The 15,740-nt window shown below is 36.6% G+C and overlaps 1 protein-coding gene across 2 annotated transcripts in view; it reads left to right on the top strand.

The window, feature by feature from the left end:
* Positions 1 to 15,740, top strand: part of MLLT4 (myeloid/lymphoid or mixed-lineage leukemia (trithorax homolog, Drosophila); translocated to, 4) — a 77,237-nt gene that overhangs the window by 13,463 nt on the left and 48,034 nt on the right. Inside the window, exons 8-14 of one of the 2 annotated variants that reach the window (XM_010009463.1) lie at positions 129 to 173; positions 3,340 to 3,434; positions 4,151 to 4,413; positions 5,656 to 5,725; positions 7,784 to 7,902; positions 11,278 to 11,339; positions 12,188 to 12,393. In XM_010009463.1, coding sequence (XP_010007765.1) covers positions 129 to 173; positions 3,340 to 3,434; positions 4,151 to 4,413; positions 5,656 to 5,725; positions 7,784 to 7,902; positions 11,278 to 11,339; positions 12,188 to 12,393 — 860 coding nt within the window. The remainder of the gene's footprint in view (positions 1 to 128; positions 174 to 3,339; positions 3,435 to 4,150; positions 4,414 to 5,655; positions 5,726 to 7,783; positions 7,903 to 11,277; positions 11,340 to 12,187; positions 12,394 to 15,740) is intronic. The other variant, XM_010009464.1, reaches the window with a different exon arrangement.

The following is a 15,740-nucleotide window of genomic DNA, read 5'->3' on the forward strand; positions in this document are numbered from 1 at the left end:
TGTTGTCTGGCTACAGTTTCACCCTTTCCTGTCTTTTCTTTTCCTGCCCTCTTCCGCATGTTCTGCATGGTATCTGTCCTGCTGGTGCTGCCTTCACCTGGGTCCTCTGCATGTGTTTCTAACCCCAGGGAGAAGGAATCACTTTGCCTACTACAACTATCACGCTTATGAAGGTAACGCTATATTTAATACTGTTCTCTCATTAGTCACTAAAAACATCACTGACTGTAAATCTTTTGATTCTTTTTGAGAAATGAAAGGCTATCTTGCTTATCTTACTATTTTTCAAGGGACTGCTTCTGTGAAGTAGTTACCTGTCTTGTCAGCTGCCATTTAATTATTCAATCTGTGAACAAATATCAGATAGATGATGAATGTGCTACCATCCAAAAAGTTCAACCTTCCAGCTAAAGGTTAACAACTAAATGTCATAGGGTGGTTTACAGGCAGTGTTGTGGTACAAAGGAAAATATTCTTTGATCCATCTACTTGCTGAATTCATAGTTCTAAAGTGAATTGGGTAAATAGTATGGAACTTAACTGTGCTTTGCGGCGCTTTACCATGTTGATTCAGTGGATGAAATCAATGATGATTTTTATGCGAAATAGTGTTTGGACCACTGGTCAAGTGACCTCACTTTCTGCTCTGTTGTGTTTCATAGCATCCTCTGGTATTTTTACTGCCTGGTTTGTGGTGTTGTGTAACGTTTATGGTGTGTGTCAAAGAGATTTAGGCAGTAGAGTTTTGTTCAGTTTTATCTGTATCATTTGAAATTGATAATCTAATCTACAAAACATTATGAACTTTTGATTCTTCTTGGAGTTCGAGTAATGTGCAGATGTGCCCTGGCGTGGCCAAATAAACAAGAACACAAAACCATCATGAAATGTCTACCAATATACCTTTTACTTTTTTTTTTTTTTTTTTTTTTTAACATCTGTTTTCTAATTTTATTTTCTGGACTACTGTAACAATACTAGATACATCTGTTGATGTTGCTCACCCTTTCATAGCTGTCGAGTACAATACTGGGGTTTAAAGAACTCCAGTGCTCAACTCTTTGGTGAATTCAGACTTCCATTTCATTAACATCATTATTCCAGAGAGCAGAAAAGTTCTGTTGAACGTGCTGAACTGATAAGCATAGATCAGCTCTGCAGGAACACCTGACCACTGAGTAGAAAGCTACAAATTTGGTTGCATCTCTAGGAGGGAAAAAAAATATAATTACAGTTTCTTAAATCTTTATCTCAGAGTGTGTAAAAGAAGTCTTAATACTCTATAGAGTCCAGTCCGTCTCTTTGGAACAATGCATTTTGGCATACTTGTGCTTAGAAATAACATCTGTAGAAGTGTCCTGCAAAACATTGGCTGTTTATATTCTTGCAGAAGAACCTGACAGATTTCAGTTTCATGCCCTGAGCAATTGCTCAAGTTCAGTAAGTTTGTTACTGGAAGTTTGTCTCGTTCTGCTTCTTCACAACTGCTGATGTTACTGGTTGTATGCGGGTGTATGGACTGAAGATCAAATTCTGCTCAGTATGGTAGAGGAGACACTTCAGTGGCTTGTGGCTGCAAATGTGGTAATCGGCAATTGTCTCTGTCCTCCAAGGCATGTAAATGAACCAATATATAGAGATGAATCTAATAGTAGTAGAAATAGACTGGGTAGACTGAAGTGAGATAGGACAGCACTTGAGTGGCTGATACTGGTTGGGGTTTTTTTGTTTGATTGTTTGGGTTTTTTTTAATAACACTGCTGTTTGAAGTGTGAATGTTGACTTGTAACTGCATAAACTCAGACACAGGATCTATTTGTGTTGCATCCTTAGCTTAGAACAGCCTTCTTGGACTGTCATGGTGTGGGGAGCCGGGGACTTTGTCATAGATATGGCAGAACCTGTATCCTGCTATAGTAAGTTACAAGGAATGCGTTCCAAACAACATTTAGGCGAGCTTCCAGCTGTTGAAAAACAGGAAATACACGACTTTGCACTGTAGTATAATGCAACCTTCCTTCTCTCCTGCATCCCTCCCTCCCCTAGGAAAAAAAAGGCTTTTCATCCTTTTTAGAATTTGTAGTAATTCTCTTCAAGATTAAGATCCCTTTTACTGCAGAAATGGACTTTTACTGGTGGATGATTACGTGTGTGCTCCAAATAACTTCCAGCTTGAATTTTTCTAATTTTCCTCAAAAGAAAAAAAAAAAAAAAAAGTGTTTGTATCTAGTGCTATGGTTTAAAGTGTTTACTTGTTATTTTGGACACTCCAGAGAAACAAAATAGTATTAATTTGCCTCAGCAGAAACACTGTGTTACTAAAATACCTTTCTTGTGTGAAAGCATGTCAGGCGTCTATACTGAGAATATATGGTGGTGTGAGGTAAACATTGAACTCAGGAATGAGATCCACAAGTTCTCTTAAATAAGAATTTTACCATGTATTTTACAGAATACTTCAGAAATATGTAGGACTGTCTTTTTTTCTTTTTTCTTTTTTTTTTTTTTTTTATTTTAAATGTCAAAAATTAAATAGTATGGGGTGGGGAGAAGTACGTTTAGTGTGGGGTGAAATCACTGGGCCGTAAAGACTGCGCTCTAATCTGTATATAAAGGGCTTAGGAGAAAATGCTGTAAGAAATTAAGAACAAAAGCCCTAGATAACTACCCTGACTTTTATGTCACTGACTTCTGAAATTCCAGTATTTTTCCCTGTCGAATAAAAGTCCCTGCCTCCAAACTGAATCTTGTATTTTTTGGGTGCCAGTTTTAACAAACTGGGATGTGGGTAGGAGGAGGAAATGTCTGGCTTCTGGATTCAGAAATAAGTAAGTGAAGGAGCTACTCTAGGTTTTCATGTGTAAATTGTGGGGAGACATAATAACAATTCAGAGAATATGGGGGTAAGCCGCCAAATGTATGCTGCAGCACATTACATGTTTGCATTTGGTGACATTGAAGATGCAGCCATATTATTTCCGATGAGCATTGTTAAGTATTAAAAACCATACACTATCTAAATTGCTGAAGATACCCTTATTAGCATTACTTTTTTATTGTACAGTGATAGTAGATGTATGTCTATAGAGTCAAATACTGAGATGTAATAAAAGGCTGTCCTTGTACCTGCAAAATATTTAGAGTACTGAGTGCTCTTGTGTTTAATACGTTTTTTTTGGTGGTGGATGGAAATACAACTAAGTTCCTAACAAATCTTGAAAGAATGTCACTCAGTTAATTTTGGTGAACATTGTTATTCTGAACTAAATTGCAATAATATAGAAATATTGTGTATTTGAATTTTAACTTGCAAATTAATATTTTTCACTTGCTGTACAGATGGTTCTGACTCCAGAGATAAGCCAAAGCTCTATCGTCTACAGTTAAGTGTAACTGAAGTTGGAACTGAAAAATTTGATGAAAATTCCATTCAGGTATGGGAAAAAGCAGACTCAGATGATAGAACTTATCTAGTCTTTGGCCAGTTATGTGTAATTGTAGAAACCAGTGAAATAAAATATTCTGTAAATACCCTTCAAAGCTAGAAAGGTAAAATACTGCTGCAATTTCATGTTAATGGTCATAACTGACTTTATTTCCTCTCTCTTGCTCTAAGAGGAAAGTAAGGGTTTCATTATATAAAATGGGGTTTTCTTTTCTTTGACTGGATACTGGATCCAATGGTACATATCAGTGTTACTGTAACTGCTTAATGGCTTCCAACCCCTTTGAATGAGGTTGGATTTTATAAATGTATAAAACAAGCATAGCTGCATGAAGTTCATGCCAGAGAGTCTCTTACAGCACCCTGGGTCCACGTCAGTGCAGGTCGCTGACTTGCAAATACTTGCATTGTGAGATTCCACATCAAAACAGCAAGTGGAAGAAGACAGTTCTGAACAGCATATGACCAAAAAAGGGAAAACCCTTTCATTAAGGGATTTCTGCTGCATGTTTTAGTTAAGTGTTTTATTATCTCTGTTGCAAGGAAAATTAAAGTGAAACTCAACTGATTTTAGTATCACTCACCTGTGTTAATTTCATAAGCAAGTGAAGTTATTAGTCTGTAAAAATGGTAAACTGCTTAATCTTTTTGTTTTAATTTCTGTGGCTGTATAACTTATTCTGTGTTAATTAATTCTATTCCCAGTTATTTGGTCCAGGAATTCAGCCTCATCACTGTGACCTCACTAATATGGATGGAGTTGTCACTGTAACCCCAAGAAGCATTGATGCCGAAACCTATGTGGAAGGTCAGCGTATTTCAGAAACCACTATGCTGCAGAGTGGAATGAAGGTTCAGTTTGGGTCATCTCATGTATTTAAGTTTGTGGATCCCACTCAGGACCATATGATTTCTAAAAGACCTATTGATGCAAGTCTTATGGTCAAAGGTCCCAGACACAAAACTGGGTAAGTAAACTGGGAGCCCTGGAAAAAAGAGAGAATGAGAGCATTATAAATGCCCTGTGACTAGAGTATGACTTCAAAAGTTCTGAGTAGCTGCTTTTAAGTGTTAAATATATAACTATTTTAATACTTGAGCTCCACCTTGTGATTTTTCTTAGGATTAGCAAGTGTCTTATTGTGAAGTATTCAGACACGTTTTCCTGATGCTCACTTCTGTGTTAAAAACAGTGGGACACCTTATTTTAATGTATTTCAAAGTTCATCCAACCTCCCGGAAAAGTAAAGAAGTTGCTGACTGTTTTCAGAGAGCCTGGTTCTTGGTTTTCTGTTTGTTTTGGGATAGAAATACTTAAGAGAAACAATCTTAAAATCAGACTCTGTAGCATGGAAAAAAGTATCTTCCATTCCCTCTGGGTCCAAATGAGGCTACTACTGTAGTATACTATGGTTGAGAAAGAAACAAATTAGCTTGGAGATGAATGAGGGAAAGGTACCTAGGAAAAGAGGCTCTTCTAGCTAGCTGATCTGCAGAGTTAGTATAGGTGTGTGCTTCAACCATTATTTTTCCCAACTTTATTTAATGTGGAAGTATACTGTGTGCTTGTTGTAGGACCTGTCTGCAGGAAGGCCTCCAGCCATTTAGCTGTCATGTAATCGTTCTCCTTAAATCTTGAGTTCACTGTACGTCTAGTTTGCAGATCTCACAAGTTTACATAGTCAACTGCAAAGCACGGTACTACTGCAGAGCTTTACACCTGGACAGCAAAATCACTGGCAAAGGGTTATGGCAGTTAGAAAAATCAAATATTTTAACTCTTCAGAATAAGCAGATAATAAGATGTATTGCTATGGTTTATGAATTATTTACATTATCAAGAATGTTGCACGTTTGCTCCTGAAGAGCAAAAAATTGTTGCAAGTTTACTACAGTGAATACAATATGTTGAAGATATTTTTATGTTGTTTTATCTTTATGTAATTTATGTTTATGTGTATTTCTATTTTCTCATTTAATGGTGAAAAAAGATGTTAAGAATCTCTTTTCCCAAGGAAAATTATCTGTATAAATATTTGTAGGTATTTTTATGTAAAGAGTTGATACAGTGTTTTAAAAAGTGAATGTTAACTGGACTCATGGCATACCTCTTGAATTTTAATTTACTGATTTTAGCTACTCTTCCTTATTTGGTAAATGTTTAACAATGTAGTTTCTAAGAAGTACTTGAAATGTTATCTTGCTTTTAGAGCTGTTCAGGAAACTACATTTGATCTGGAGGGAGATGTTCACAGTGGAACAGCATTACCAGCAAGCAAGGTATTGTATTCTGACTAAATTAGCAATAAATAATGAAAGATCATGTGTAAGGTCATAATTAAAACATCGGTAGTATTTGAAGTGCAGCTGGTTCATCAGCCATTTCCTGCTCTGGGTGGGCTTCGGTATCATGTGAGTTGTCTTCCCTCCCCACGAAACTGTTCTGGTTTTGCCTTTGGCATGTGTTCCGTGCCAATAATTCTAACGTTTTTTTTAGAAAGGGTAATTTCTCCAGCCTGGAATAGTTTCTCCCCAACTGACCTTTTGAAGGCAGATTACATGCAGGTAGACATTCATGTTAGAAATGATAGATATCGTACATCACTATTTCCTGTGCGTAGCATATGACTTATCATCTGCAATAGGGTAAATAAATGTTTTATATAATATTTGAAAGGGCATTCAATTTTAACTTAACCAGGCTTTTAAAATTTAATGGATGTGACTTCTGACTTCAGTACAGTTCCTGTGTACACACTGACTAAATAAACTGTTTCTGCAGTCAGAATTTTAAATGCTTTATGAGGTGATAATCTTTTCTTGCTTTCGTTCTGCAGTGTCTTTCTGTTAATAAATTCTGTGCCAGGGTTACATTTTCTAAAAGCAGAGTAAAATGACACCCTGGTTAATGCCTTTCTTGGTGCTGTGAGCACATGCCTCAGATGAAATGAGAGAGCAGTATGAAATATAGTAGTCCTCCCAGAAAGTTATTTCCTTTTATGTTTTATTACTACTATTATCAAATTGAAGTACTTGTAAAGAAATTTAGTGATATTAGAATGGCAGTGTAGGTATTAATTATACTTCGATAGCTTTTGAATATGTTAGTCTTTTTTTCTTGCCACAGACTTGAGATTCGGTTTTTCTCTTTTCTTGTAGCTTTGTTTGTGACAATGCTTTCTCTCGCCTTGGATGCACTCTTTACCTTAGATAGGAATTAATTCAGTGACATTTTGGCAGGAAAAAATCCCAAGAAACATAGCAAACTTGAACTGCTTCAGAATTGCTGAGAGGTGGAGTTTGTGACATTATTGTATAGCATAGCTCATATTCATTTCAGACCCATTAGAAAAATACTTTTAGCGGACTTTGGACAGCTTGAGAAACTCTTTATTTTTTTTTTCTTTGAGAATGTACATTACATCTTGTTAAACTGCTGGTTGAAGCACTTGTTTTCTAGCAGTTGCTCTTAAGGGTTTGCTTTCTCTGTTTGGAAAAGGGGTAACAATAGCTTTGTTCAACCTCTTGCTTTGAAATGCTTTTTTTTGGCAAGTTTTCTTGTGTCAAAGCAAATTACTTAGTCCTAGAAATTTCTTAGGAAATGTGGCAACACTTTTTGTTTTACTGATGTTTTGTTTTCAACTGTTACACTGAAAAATAATTGTTATGCATTTTGCTGCTTAAAGCAGCATGTTTTTTCCCTTCCTGATAGGGTTTGATGTAATTGGAAATGATAAATTAAAAGCTTCCTAGTAAGGAGCTTGTGACACTGAAAGAAAACAAGTCATGAAATTGTACATTAAAAATGGCATCGTTTGACTTGCCACTTCTTGTCCTGGAAAATTATGTACTATCTAGCAGCTCAGTCTTTCCTTAAGTGCAGGATAAATGGTGGCATGGATCTGTAATGTAAGTGCTTGGAAACTATTGCAGAGGCAGAGTAGGGGAGCATAGCCAGTTTTAAATGTGTCAAATATATTTAACTTTGTCTCTTAGCTAAAGTTTTCATTAACAATTCATTCTTCCTTTGTATTGATAACCACACAACTTTTAAATAAAGAAGTTTTAAGTTTTCATTATATGGTCTTGCAGTGCATTAACAAATAGCTCCTCCTCACTGGCCACTGTCGTCTTTTGAATTTCAAGCGTACTCTTCAATTCTTCGTCGTGGTAAAAACACCTGCTGAGCTGCTGGATTCTGTGCTGTACTCTTTTCTTTTGTTTTCTCATCTCTTTTCAAGCCTCAAATTGACACTTCATTTTAATATACTGCCAAGCACAAATACTCGCTAATCCAATGTTTGCATGCTAAGCACCTGTCCTGCTGTTTTGAATTAGAGTACCAGCAGGCTTGATGGTGACAGGACATCATCAGCATCCAGCACAGCCGAACGAGGAATGGTGAAGCCGATGGTTAGAATAGAACAGCAGCAAGAATACCGCAGACAGGAAAGCAGGTAGGAAATGTGTTGTCCATTACCATTTATAATGGAAAAAACCAGGTACATTTTTCTTATAGATGAAGCAATATGTGAAAATAGTTTAAACTCTTTGATTTTCCCAATGGAAGATGAGATTTCCTTTGAGACTGGAGAATCCTAGCATGATTTGGGTTGGAAGGGACTAAAAATCACAACCAGACCCCCCCCCCCCTGCCACAGGCAGGGACAGCTTCCACTAGGGAAGGTTGCTCAAAGCTCCATCCAGCCTGACCTTGAACACTGCCAGGGATGGGGCAGCCACAATTTCTCTGGGCAGCCTGTGCCAGTGCCTCATCATTTTAATAGTGAATAATTTCTTTCTTGTATCTAATCTAAATCTATCTGCTTGCAGTTTAAAGCAGTTACCCATGCCCTATCATTACATACCCTTGTAAACATGTCCTGTCACTACCCACCATCCATCCAAATAAACCCCAGGATTAACAACTAAAGCAAAAAACTTCAGAATATTAAAAAAAACCCCAAACATTCCTTTCCTTCAGTAGTGTTGGTGGTAGCAAGATGATGAGATTTACTCTGGAGAGAAAAATAGTAAGGTCATTCCTATTTCTACAGTAGTCTTGTTGGCAAGTCTTGTGAGCAGGAATTTTAGCTACCTCTGAATGCTTGTCTTGTAAAGTTACAAAATTTATAAATACATGTAATACTTCCTTTTTGATTTTTTTTCATTTATGATACAGTGCCAGTGATTAGTAAATTAAATGCTGTCCCATTTTGTTCATAAGCCCGTCTTTCAGGTACAGAATGACACTTTTCATGTTCTGCATATCCACTTGGTTTCCATAGTGAAAAACACTGACTTCCAATCATATGCCATTTTCTTCCTATTCGGTTTCCATGTTTTCATCATAACATGTTCAAATTCAGCTTGTGCCCGTCCAAAAGGTCTCAACTCCTTATTAGACAATTTTTTTAATATTAGCATTGCTTCAAAAATTGTCTCTATTTTCTGTCATAAAATGGAGAAGACCTGATGGGATGCATCCAGAAATGCTAGGAGTTGGCTGACATCATTGCAAAGCCACTAGTATGCTGCCTAAAATAACCACACAGGGAGAGAATATATTTCATTTTTTAATGCATTTTGTCATAGACAGATAATCTAGGAGAATCCAGAAATACCTGGAGAATGTGTTACTGTTTTTAATGCAATTTGGAAGTATAATATTACCTGACACTATGGAGAGGAGGCAATCCCTAATCAATATTTTATGGCCTTGCTAGACACATCCTAACGAGGCTTTCAGACTGGTTTAGCTCAGAGAATTTCATCACCACAGGGAGGATTTTCCTATCAAAGCAATATCAAAAGACATATATTTAAAATGTATTCAGTAACAAAGCAGGTTGGGTAGATGCTATCATATCAGAAGCACAGAGAAAATTACTTTAACTTAAATTTCCAGTCTGCAAAGCCTATTTAGAGTATTTCTTTCGTGTGTGCTTAGGAAAGGCAGAAAATGGTACGTTAATTGAAGGAAACTCATATCAAGGCAGATGAAATAATTGACTTACTGCATCTGTTCTTAGGGAATTAATTTACTGGTAAAACTAACATTTTTTTTGAAGAAGTCTTTCCTCTTTCTACTTCATTTTTCTCTTAAAGCCAATTTCCAAAATTCTCTAAGCAGTTACACTAATCCATATCACTTTTCATCTCTTCATGCTGCTTTCTCTTCCATTGGAGGGAAGACTGAGAATCCTGTTCCTTTCTGTGTGCTGAAGGGGATCACTATCTTTTTGTTCTAAAGAAAAGGAAATTAATCATCAGCTGAAATTTGTACTGGTTCACCAATCAGTTATTTCTTTGTCTGTTACAATTTCTATAAGGAGAGATTAAAAATTTCTCTGGAGTTGTCACTGTAGTTCTGTTTTGATAATTCTGTGTGAATATTATTTATTCTTCACTGGAAGTAATTAAGTTCTCGGTAAAGATGATGTGCTTTTCTTTGACTGTGCAGGTAGCGAGAAATTAGTTAATTTTAAATTTATAGCAGTAAAACCCAAGGAAATGCTACAATTTATACACCAGCTGAGTGCTCTTCATAAAGAGAGAGTGCTGCCATGTTTGAAATGTACTGAACTGGCAGTAATTTGCGCACGTATTGCCCTGCTGTGATGCTCCTTCACTTTCATCTCCCAGAACTTCCTTTTGCTGAGCACAGTTTATAATAAAGTGGTATCTGGATGGTTTAACTGAGGTCTCTGTTGGTTTAATTCTTTGCAAGCTAAAAAAAACCCAACAAACCAACCAACAAAAAGTCAAAATAACCCAAACAAACAAAACCAATAACAAAACCCCGCAACACCAACCCCCAAAGGTGTTGTTAGGTTTTTTTATTGAATATGTTAAAATTTAATTTTAAATTTTCTGACATCAGGCTTCAAAGTTATCTTGTGGATTTTTACTATAGGAGGTAGCTGAATAAAGGCTTTTGGTGTCTTATCTCTGCTTCCTTGAATAACTAATAATTCTCAGGAGAATGAGGCTTATATAATTGTATTACATGCCTTTCTTTATCAAAGTTGCCAGGGGAAGTAGAAAGCTACCTATTGTGTTACATGTGGTTAAAAATGACTGTTGCATGCAGAAGATACTGAGCTTTTACATATTTCCTAAAAATAGGTGCCTAACTGCAGAGAACAGCTCAGTTAATGATTTTGCTTAAGGGAGTAATGAAATATGTGCTTAACCTTTTGTAGACACCATAAAAATCAATTTTCTGTTCATTTTTCTCCTTTGTGAATTCTCTGATGGGTACTGATAAGAAAGAGCACTGCAGTCAGTTTAAGTGAGGGCATAGTTCTTGGGCTCGTGGAATGACTGCTGTTTCTTAATGTAGCATAGCAACAGCCAAGTGAGGGCAGGGGCTAGATTTTACCTTCTTACCAGAAGAAAGGTAAAATAAATTGGCCAAGTCCTCATCATTTTTAAGGGCATTAAAGATAGCAAAGACCATTTGTTGTAACCAAGCTGATGTTTCAGGTGAAGTTTCGTTCACTTTCTTTCATGCGTCCATGAATAATTTGTTACTTGAATCCTGTCAATGGCAGATGGCAAACTGATCCTATCAGTCTGCCAATACAGCGCAGAGGAGGATGTTCATTAATATCACAGACTCCACAGCTGAAGTCTGTATTTTGATCTGTTGTGTTGCAGGCAAATCTAGCTTGAATGGTTCTAAAGGAAAGGTAACAAAAGGGTAATTTTGGGGGAGGATGTTATGTCAGCATTTGGAACCAGTGTATTTGGAGAAATCTGTCATTTTACAGTGGAATTAGTATCACCCAAGTGGATTGTTTGTTTCAGCTTTTGTCTTCTTTCTTTAGATCTCAGGACACCCATGGACCAGAACTGATACTACCTGCCAGTATTGAATTCAGGGAAAGCTGTGAGTAAATTGTGAACTTATAAAGCTAACCTGTTGGTATGTTTTTCTATAGTGTAGTAGTTAATTCAGTTTGAAAGCTTAAGGATAGCAAATATTGAAAAGAATAATGACTAGAACAGATGATAGCTAATCCAGCAATATAATTTATTTTGTTGGTGAGGGTGAACAGACATTTTGGGTATTGAGGCAAGTTCATGCATATCTAATTCTAATTTCATTTCTGTGAAAAAATTGTTAGTTGCACCTCCTGAAACTACATGGGATTCATTCTCTTCTATACAGTTCTCCATGCCTTGGATAATAATTGCATCTTGGTCCAAAATCCACTTTATATAAAATCTGATTTGGTTTAAATTTTCATTTAGATTTTTTTTTTTGCTATCTTGGTCCCCAGGTTTTTAAGGTCTCAGATCTAGTAGAAAGATACACCAGAGATTGTGCAGGTTTCAAATACTTGAGACAAAATAGATTTGTGAACAAGCAAAGACAGGTTTTTATTAGTATAAAATTCCCTTTAATAAGGGAGCTTTGTAGGAATAGAATGGACAAGAGAAATCTTCCATTTTTCTGTTCCCCTTGAAGGTGCAAATTTTCAGCAAAGAGATAGGAAATAGTACAGAAATGTTTCTTGGTGATCAGATTTTCTAACTTTATATAGAAATGTGTTGTTACTGTACCTAAGTAACTGTAGTACACAGTAGAAATTTTACAGAGTTCAAATTCCTGTAAGTTGCCTGTTCCCCCCTGCCAAGAATTTCTGTATTCCCGCAAGTTATAGAATTGTTCTATTTCATTTTCCTTCTGTCTTTGGCTTTATGACATGCTGGGTTTTTTCTCTGTCTTTGTAGCTGAAGATGCCTTTTTATCTGCCATTATAAATTACACAAATAGCTCAACAGTTCATTTTAAGCTGTCACCTACGTATGTTTTGTATATGACATGTCGGTATGTATTGTCAAGCCAGTACAGACCTGACATCACTCCTGCAGAGCGTACTCATAAAGTCATTGCAATAGTCAACAAGATGGTGAACATGATGGAAGGAGTTATACAGGTGAGTTTCTCAGCAAAAATATGTCAAGGGAATTAAATACATATTGTAGGTTATCTGGTAGCCTTCTTAGTCTTTTTCTTAGTGTTTAACCAACTGTTGTTGAGAGTCAGACCAATACCTGTGTTGATTGCCTATATGAAGGTTTGCTTTTCTGTCAATTAATAATGTCAGTGGTAAGAAACCCTCTCCGGAGTAGTGTTGGAGGTTAGGGATGGGCTGTTGCTCTGAAGAGACATTCTCTGACAGGAGGTTACTCTTCTCTAGAAGGTAAGAGAGCACTTGTAAAACAAGTTGGATGGCTTATTAAAGAATATTGTACAGATAGTTGTTTTTACTGATTGATGCTTGAAGCGAACATATTAAAAAGAAACGTGACTTTTAAATTTTGATCCCGTTACTTTTACAACTTCTGTAGTCACAAAAATAGTAATAAATAATGGCAATAAAACTATACTTTTTGCACCAAGCTAACACAGTTGCCTTATAAAGAGAAACGTAAGTTCTCAAATGTTCCAACATTGTGTATGTAGTCTGATGCTATTGCTGTCACATGTGCAAGACTTCTACAGAAGCACAGGGGAGTTCTGTTTTGTGTAGGAATGCAGGGTAAGATCCACTGGGTTGTCTGTGAAATTAGACAATACCTTGCAGTGTGTAACTTGATCGAATGTAATGGTCACTCCTTGAAAAAGGAGTGCTAGTGCAGGTATCCTGGCTAATTAATTAATTAGTGTAACTTCTTTGTCTGCAGATTTTTCTCAGAGGAAAAATCAGAATATATTTCTATATTTACTTAAAACACACACTGCCATGGTAGCCCGTATAGAGCAAGGACCCTGTTGTGCTAGGCACCATACAAGCATAACAGATGCATCAGTCCTGCTTTAGAGAATTTATGATGCAAGTATTACTCACCAGGTTGATTAAGGGAGAAGAGGAAAGTAAACAAACAAGAGTGGCATCAAACTCTCAGCAGACCACAACTGCTGAGCTTTTATTCAGGTTTTGGAAAGATTTAGTGGAGTTTTCAGCAGAAGGAATGTTACAATTAGACAGCTTTGTAAACAGTTATAACAGGCTCCCACTTTTCACAAGAAAGAGTGGGAGAAAATGCCAGTATTGAAGATACTTTACACTAAGAAAACAAATGTACCTTCTGAAGCTGATGAGAGCTTGACAGGTGGTTTCAATCTGAAGTGAAGAATTAGTACATTGCTTTGAGTCTTGATGCAGTGGTAAGTGGCTACTTGATAAAATTGAAATGGTATCAAAAGTTAAATTTTCAGGTTCTGCTATTAAAAAAAATTGTCTGTGGAAGAGAGAATTTGTTAAAAGTCAGAGATTAGACTGTGGCGGTCGTCAGGAATTGTGAAGTGCAAAAAGCTTGAACATAAACAATGTAATTGGGAGAATGGAAATTAAACAGTGAAAGGGTAGGCTTCAAACACAATCTGAAATTGACAGGGCTGAATCAAAGTCACTCAGTTTATATAACTAATGTAAACTGGTAACAATAACCCCATAAAGACTTGGGGTGAAAAAGGTGGGTACAGTGAGAAAGCAAAGATAAAGTTCTGCATTCTTTGTGTTAAACTAAAATGGATAAGCATGAAACAAACCAAAGATAGAAAGTAGATTATCTTGTGAAAACATTCATTTACAGCACCGAGAAGGGCTTCCCAAGTCAAGTCCAGCTTTGTGGTTGTTGCAAGCAAGTGTATTTTACATAATCCTGCTAATAGTATTCCCAAACTGTTAAAACCAAGTGTTTGCCTGGACCGCCCTTTGTGAAAGCCATTTTTACAGTATTGCAACACTGTAGTTTGGATCTAATCTCTAATCTATAATTTAAGGAAGATGCCAGCAAGGAAGTGGTAGCTGTATTTGTGGTTTGTGAAAGATGTTACCTAGTTGCAAGAAATAAATCGAGGAGAGTTGGAGGCTGGAGTAAATTGGGAGGAGGTTCTTTCAAATGTCATGCTAAAGGAAATGGGAGGAGAGGGGGAAAACAACAAATATGATAAAAGAATGGAACTTCAGTGAATCTGAAGGTTAATGGGGTGGAGACAAAGAAATGCTTTGGTTCTGAAGTTTGACCACGAAGAAATTTCATTAGCTTGGACTTGTCTTAGTAGAGTATAAACAATACTAGCTAAATTAAGTCAAATTACTTCATCTGAGCTGTAGAATGAGTGATTATATTGATAGCTGTCACCGTTAAATTACCATCTTAGTCCTCACTGTATCAGAATAGATTTTTGTCTTGGCTGTAAAGCACACCTGCACTGAAAAGGGTCTGAAAGGTGTGAAAGACAAAGACAGGGAGGCAAGCTGAGACAGAAGTAGGGGAAAGGTGCACAGACTTGTGCTGTACTGTGGGAGTAAAATAAATTTAGATCCTAATTTTGCCTGCCTGGATTCTAAGGAGACTTTTTGAAGGTACTCAAGAAGTACTTGCTAACAAATTAAATTTGACTTTCAGTAGACTTTGCATTAGTGTATGCAAATATCATAAAAGACTTCATATGAGATAGGGATAAAATTGGAGAGATCTGTAAGAAGGTTCAGTGCTTTTAATGAAAATCTAGGAATGGAAACTTAATCATTAAAAAAGCCAATTTGTTTTTGTATCCTGATTTTTATTTTTCCCCCCAACCCCTCTGTCTCTGGATAATTCTGTGGCATTTCTGATCCTCTGAAATTTTAACGTGTTGCTTTTGTTCTCTGACGGCACATCTTCAGTCAGTTCAAAATGCTTTAGTTGCAAAGAGCGAAGAAACAAAAAAGCAGCGGCGATTTGGTTTTTTTTTGATCTCCAACTAAAATTCTAATAGTAACAGCAAACACACCTCAAATTTTTGCCTCCAAGCTCACTGTGTTGCTGGTGGGGGAGAGTGGTCTGAATAGAAAGTAAAAAAGAATTAAGTAAGAGCTCAGTTTCAAATAATCAGCCAAATGTATATGGTGATTAGGTGTTGGGTTTGTGTCTTTGTTTTTTTTGTTTACTCAGTGTAACTTATGTACCAGCATTTAAGAAGCTTAGTTGGTGTTTCATTTGACTCTTTTGTTGTTTTTTAATTCAGAAGTCATGTATTAAATCTGTCCTAGGTGTGTTTTCTGGTTGGTTTTGTTTGTGGGTTTGTTTGTTTTTTCTGGTGGGGATTTTCTGTCCCCCTTTGTGTGTTTGTACACTGTCTTCATTGCAGCAGTGTGGGCAAATAGCTCCCTGGATCTGCTAATTGGATGGCTAGTTACACTGTTGCCCACAAATAATTCTGTGGGGGTTTGTGTGGCACACTGAGCTAATAACCACCTATTCTGGGATGTCAACTAGTACAGGGCATTCC

The sequence above is a fragment of the Nestor notabilis genome, unplaced genomic scaffold, assembly GCF_000696875.1.
Source record: "Nestor notabilis isolate BGI_N333 unplaced genomic scaffold, ASM69687v1 scaffold7012, whole genome shotgun sequence".
In the NCBI taxonomy this organism is placed as follows: domain Eukaryota; kingdom Metazoa; phylum Chordata; class Aves; order Psittaciformes; family Psittacidae; genus Nestor; species Nestor notabilis.